Source organism: Cricetulus griseus (assembly GCF_003668045.3).
Source record: "Cricetulus griseus strain 17A/GY chromosome 1 unlocalized genomic scaffold, alternate assembly CriGri-PICRH-1.0 chr1_1, whole genome shotgun sequence".
Classification (NCBI taxonomy): Eukaryota; Metazoa; Chordata; class Mammalia; order Rodentia; family Cricetidae; genus Cricetulus; species Cricetulus griseus.
Window position 1 is genome coordinate 146,171 of NW_023276807.1, and position 6,268 is coordinate 152,438.

At 49.6% G+C, this 6,268-nt stretch overlaps 1 protein-coding gene across 1 annotated transcript; it reads right to left on the reverse strand.

Annotated features, from left to right (window-relative positions):
• Nucleotides 1-2,414: 2,414 nt before the first annotated feature.
• Prf1 (perforin 1) lies at nucleotides 2,415-5,898 on the reverse strand. The gene is made up of 2 exons (XM_035452279.1): nucleotides 5,363-5,898; nucleotides 2,415-3,546 (listed from the first exon to the last, which is right to left on the reverse strand). Exons 1-2 carry the CDS (start codon nucleotides 5,896-5,898, stop codon nucleotides 2,415-2,417), a joined length of 1,668 nt encoding a protein of 555 aa, XP_035308170.1.
• Nucleotides 5,899-6,268: the final 370 nt, after the last annotated feature.

Below are 6,268 nucleotides of genomic sequence, written 5' to 3' on the forward strand. Positions count from 1 at the left end.
TCAGTGGTTAAGAGCACTTATGACTTTTGCAGAGGACCCAGGTTCAGTTCCTAGCACATGGAGGTTCACAGCTGTCCTTAACTCCAGTTCTAGGGGATCTGGTACTTTCTTCTGACCTCTATACATATCTGAATGCAAAACACTTATACAAATAATCTAAAAATAATAAATCTTTAAAAAATACAAACGAACTCTTTTCTGTGCCCTTGGGCTCTCAACACTGTATCCAGGATGAGTGCTAGAACCCAGAGACCTGGCTGTCTTATTGCTGCCATTAACTTCTTTGACCACAGTTAAATTCTTTGTTGGACAACAAAACAAAGAGGAAAAAAAATCCTCACAAAACTATTCAAACAACAACTCTCCTTTCCCTCTGACCTCAATTTTTTTTTTTGGGGGGGGTTGGTTTTTTGAGACAGGATTTCTCTGTGTAGCTTTGGAGCCTGTCCTGGCACTTGCTCTGTAGACCAGGCGGGCCTGGAACTCACACAGATCCACCTGCTTCTGGGTGCTGGGATTAAAGGCGTGTGCCACCACCCACCAGCTGACTTCAATTTCTCTATATGTGAAACCAGGAGGGCTAGCAAATGACCTTTCAGAGTTCATGGCCTCTCTTTCAGGATCCCTTCTGTTATCCTACAAAGGCTAGTGACCCACTCAAGAAGTTCTGAGGAAGGGAAAAAATACACAGATTATCCTTTGAGAGAAACTGAGGCAGGGTCAAGGGCCTGCTGAATGAGTCCTGCTCCACCCCAATCCTGCAGATCTGTTTTCTTTATGGGGTTTGGCTACAACCACCTTTATTTTCACCCAGGGCCACAGGTAGTGTCATGTGGCAAGCTGTCAGGCAAGGTTTCCTGTGGTCTTGTTTGTGTGTGGCTGAGACTGGGAACATGTAAGAACAGTGGTTTCTACAGGCTTCTAGACCCTTCTGACCCTCCTGCTTGCTGAGGATTTAGGGTCACTGCAATGTCAGAGATTGGGGTTTGAGTCTTTGGGTCTGATATGCACCTCACAGTTTATTTTGTTGGGGATTTCAAAACCACTCAGGGTCTGTGTGGTTCCTCCAAGCCCCTTGAACTACAAACAGCCATGCATTGCCAAGTCCTGCCACAGCTCCATGACCTGTGTCCCAGGCACGTGAAACAAAGAGGGCATCGCTTGATATCAGATCCTGATGTGCTGGCTGAGCAGGCTGAACTTGGAAGACTCTTGGACTACCCTGCTAGAACCACTGCTCCCCCCAAGTTGTGAAGCAGGAGAGAACTTATAGACTTATGCAGATGAATTCTCTTGGAAGCTGAGGTTTTCGATGGGCAGCCCTGAGCTGGTGATGGCCTGCACACACAGACATGCACAGACACACACAGATGTGCACACACACAGATGTGCACACACAGAGATGTGCACACACAGACACACACAGATGTGCACACACACAGATGTGCACACACAGACACACACAGATGTGCACACATAGAAGCACACACACATAGGCACAACGTACACACACACACACACACACACACACACACACACACACACGCACACACGCACACACGTACAAAAGAAGTAAGAAGACCCTCTGGTCCCGGGCTTGCATTCTCAGAATAGAGCTGCAGCCACTTAAGGCTACCCCTGCCAGTTCACCACAGTCCCCACCATTCCACATTGTCCTTCAGCCTGAAATTTAATGCCCATCATCATTTATTACTGAGTTTATGCTGCCATTTCTTGACTGAAGTAAGGTACTTTGGAGTTCCACATTACCAGCAAATGTAGGAAAAAAAAAAAAAACAGTCTGCTTACACTACTTGACTGTCTATTTTGCAAAACTGGGTTGTTGGACATAGAAGTCTATCTCTGGGACATTATTTGTCCCCTCTTCTCTGCCACCATGCCACCAGCAGGCTTACCATTGGCCTTCTATCAAGCTATGTGCTTGGTGTCACAGGCCTTGATTTGTCAGGAGCAGAATGAGGGACAGAAGGCACACAGGAATCAGGGCACAAGGGTTCTCTCTAACAGATGACCTTGCTATGTCAAGGAGGGCCTTAAAGCTTGGGGGACCCAGCTTCCTGGCCTTCAGTTGGACTCCTGGCCAATGTTTGCGCTGTGTAGCAGTAGACGTCGTCAGGCTTGGTGACATTGGAGGGCTGAGGCAGTGCGGACAGGGAAGGTCAGGGAAGCTCTGATATATAAACTTCAGTGAGAAGTCTCAGTCTCTACTGCATATTAAGCCATTGTGGATTCCCTGGGAGAACTCAGTCGAGCACTAAAGTGCTTTCAGGGTGTGCTGTTTTATTGTTTGTTTTTTCGAGACAAAGTCTCCCTATGTAGACCAGGCTGGCGTCCAACTCAGAGATCCACCTGTCTATGTCTCCCCAGTGCTGGGATTAAAGGTGTGCTGTTTCTTACCACACAGCCCCACTGCGGTTTCCTGGAGGATCTCCTGGAAGCTTCACTGGGGCATACTCCAGGCAGGTCTCTCCAGTCAGGTGGAGCAAACACTTGACATGGTAGACGAATGTCACACTGCCATGGTTCAGGTTACAGGTTGTCCGATGGTCACCAGACTTGGGAGACTTGTCACAAGAACCAAGAAGGTCATCGTCCCAGCCATAGTCAGCATCCCAGACCTGTACCCTCAGGGGTCCGCTCGTGGCTAGGAGCACATTCCCAAAGTCCAGCCTGTCAGTCCACTTGGGGTTGTTATTATTCCACACTGTAGTGGTCCTCAACTCCTGGCCACCAAAGAAGACCTTCACATAGGCATCAGAAGCTGTAAAGATGTCTCCCCAAAGATGCTCTGCCCGGAAATCTGTCACCACCAGCTGGGCCAAGCCCCTCTGGCGTGGACAGCAGTCCTGGTTGGTGACCTTTGAATCGTGGCACATGCATTGGCACGAGTCTCTTGAACTCTTATGCTGGCCTGGCCGACAGGGCTGGCTACAGTCCCGCCAACGAGCCTTGTTTACCACATAATGGCTGATAGCCTGTCTCAGCGCTTCCCGCCTCGGGTTCTGGTCTTCCACCAGCATGTGCAGGGACTCCAGGCTGTAGTCCACCACACCAGGACTGCTGGTCAGTGAGGTTATCCAAGATGAGAACTGCTCAGGTGTGGCCTGGTTCCCAAAGAGCAGGTCATGCATCGTGGAATCAAGTTGGCCTCCAACCACTTCGACGTGACGCTCTCGGTAGGTCTGGTGGAAAGAGGTGGTCATCTTGTGCTGTTTCTTCTTCTCCTCACAGGCTTTGTATTCGCTTGTGGCACTGGCATGCGCACCGATGCTGACTTGGGCCTCCACATTCAGGCAATCTCCTACCTCATCAGCCGTGAGCCCATCCAGAGCCAGCTGACATGTACGCAGGGCTGTTAGGGCTGAGATACGGCCACCTAGGTCCATAGCCGTAATAAAGTGGGTGCCATAGGAGGAGATGAGCCTGTCGTAAGCATCCTTTGTGGAGGTGTTGAAGTTGGGAGGAAGGTTCCTGAGTGCCCTTCTGAAATCGGGGTGCAGTGGGGGTCTCTGTACCAGGCGAAAACTGCCGGGAGAGCAGAGCATTAGTGAGACTAGTGGGTGGCATTTCCCTGATACAATTCAACATTCAAGACCCCCTATGCCATACATACACACAGACATGAAAGTAGAATGGAAGTAGATGGGGCTAGTTGGGAAAAAGAAGGGGTGGTCAAAACATATACATATACATATAGTGACGTCCATTGTTATTTAAAATTAATATATGCTATCTAAAAACGCAAAGTGTGTGCATGAGGTGTGAAGGGATAATGTATCTCAGTGGGTAAAGCTTGCTGCTAATGCCAGAGAAACTAGTAAACAACGAGGACCCTAAAAGAGACAAACTTTGTCCCCTGGAGAAGGGGAAAGGGACACGATCCCCTGAGCAAATTGAGAGCATGGGAAGAGGGGGGAGGGAGCTACGAGAATGAGAAGGGAGGAAGAGGTGGGATGCAGAGGTCATGAGGGAGCAGAAAGCCTGAGTCAGGTGTAGATTAGAAGAAAGGGTATGTGATAGGTAGGGCTTTAGTTGGGGGGTGGTGGTAGGGGAGGAGGGGAGGGAGAAGGGAACTGGGATTGTCATGTAATTCAATCGTGTTTGTAACTCAAATTAAAAAAAAAAAGCAAAATAAAAAAGCTTGCTGCTAAGTCTGCCCACCTGAGTTTGATCCCCAGAGCCCACATAGTAGAAGCAGAGAAAAGTCTGTCACAGGTTGTTCCCTGATCTCTGCACATTCTGTACACTGTCACACACACACACTTTTTAAAAGCCTGAGAACCCAGTGCAGAGGATATGGAGTCACTTGTACCCATGCATTGAGGAGGGAGGACATAACCAGGTCTTCGTCTCTGTCCCTACCTACAAAGAACCCCATGGGAGATCAGCAATGCCTGGGAGAGAGGGCTTAAGTGCTCTCTGCCAGTACCTAACTGTCACCAAGCCCAGGGCTCAGGAACAATCTTCCTTCCACCTCCTTTATCTCCAGATGTGGGTGCTCATAAATAGAGGAGGCCTATCATGGGTGGATGAATGGACAGACAGATAGACAGACAGACAGACAGACAGACAGACAGACAGACAGACAGGGCTGTAGGATCTGTAATCTAAGGACTGGTGTCACGGTTAGTTTTGGCAGCTTGACACCACCTAAAATCACCTAAGCCCAAGTGGGGGACTATCTATAAGTTCAGGTTGACTTGTGGTCATGCCTGTGGGGATTGTCTTGATTGCCTCAATTGATGTGGGAAGACTCAGCTTGCAAGTGGAAAGCACCATTTCCTGTTTTGGGTCCCGGACCATATACAAATAGAGAAAGCTATAGAGTACTAAGCATGAATGCAATTATTTCTGTCTCATGACTAAGGCTATGATGTGATCAGCTGCTCCAAGTTCCTGCTGCCTTGACATCATTCGATAACTGATTGCAACCTGGAAGTGTGGCTAAGACAAGCCCTCTCTCCTTAGCTGCTTTTTGGTCAGGACATTTTATCACAGCAACAGAAATTAATCTAGAGCAGTGGTTCTCAACCTGTGGGTCACACTCCCATGGGGGGTGGATCACATATCAGAGACTTACAGTACGACTTGTCACAGTAGCAAAATTATAGAAGTAGCAATGAAGTTATTTTATGGTAGGGGGTCACCACAATACGAAGGAACTGTATTAAAGGGTGGCAGCATTAGGAAGGTTGAGAACCACTGGTCTAGAGCAATCAGGAGTTGGTGTCCTCCTGTGAAGCGGTCTGTAGATGTCACGCCACTATTCCAGAGCTCCTAGACCCTTGGGGTGTCCCACTACTCTTTGGGCTCCTCTCTCTGCTGCTGCTCTGGTTCTTACCTGTACAGGCGACACTCCACGGTGTCAGTGTTAAAGTTGTACTGGTCCTGAGAGGTCTTCTCGGCTGCAAAGTTGGCTACCTTGGAGTGGGAGCCAGCCATGGACACATGCACGTTTGCTCCAGGCTTGGGGTTCACATCCAGCCCCACACGCCAGTCATTATTGATGTTAGTAGCGGCATCCCGGGCCACGCCCTCAGTGGAGCTGACCTTGACTGTGGCCACTTTACGCTGGCAGCCTGAGCCGTGAGGTCGCCAGTGGGCAATTGCCAGGGGCAGGCGTTGTATAGCGTCTCCCTTCAGGGAGTTTTTACAGAGGGTGCAGGTGCGGTCAGGCCTCAGGAAATTCAGTGTGTTCACTGGGAAGGCTCGGGAGTGGCGGAGGGTGGTCACGTCCACACCTTCCCCAGCCAGCCATGTACCTGGCAGGAACTTGTGCTTCTGCTTGCATTCTGACCGAGTGGCAGTGTAGCAAGGAGCAGGGACGGGTGGTGGCAGCAGCAGGAAAAGGCCCAGGAGGAACAAGTGTATGGCCATTGGAGCTGCGGGTATAACTGCCGTGAGCTCTGGAAAGCTGTGGAAACAAGGGTGAAGGATGCTGACCTTACTCACCCCTGGGGATCGTCAAGGAGAGAGACCGAAACTCTCTTTAGTTATTGCATGCCAGAGCTGGCCTGGCTCTCACAGGCTTGGTCCCCTGTGCAGAGAGACCCAGAAAGTTTAAGCATATAGCCCAGAGTCATACAGCCAGGAGGAGCCCTGTGCTGAGATTTTACTATCTCAGACCTAGTGGGAACTAAGATTGATGGCTCTGACCCTGAGCAACACTTGATAGGGTGTGGGGAGATGGCTCTGAACATGAAGAAGGGACAACACATTTATAATAGGTTAAGCTTTGGAGAAGTGT

What these genes read in the sequence shown, in the direction of transcription:
- Prf1 (XM_035452279.1), bottom strand. Translation starts at nt 5,898, where the DNA reads ATGGCCATACACTTGTTCCTCCTGGGCCTTTTCCTGCTGCTGCCACCA. An exon ending in GTGGAGTGTCGCCTGTACAG is followed by an intron (nt 3,547 to 5,362) that starts GTAAGAACCAGA and finishes CTCTCCCGGCAG; the next exon opens with TTTTCGCCTGGTACAGAGAC.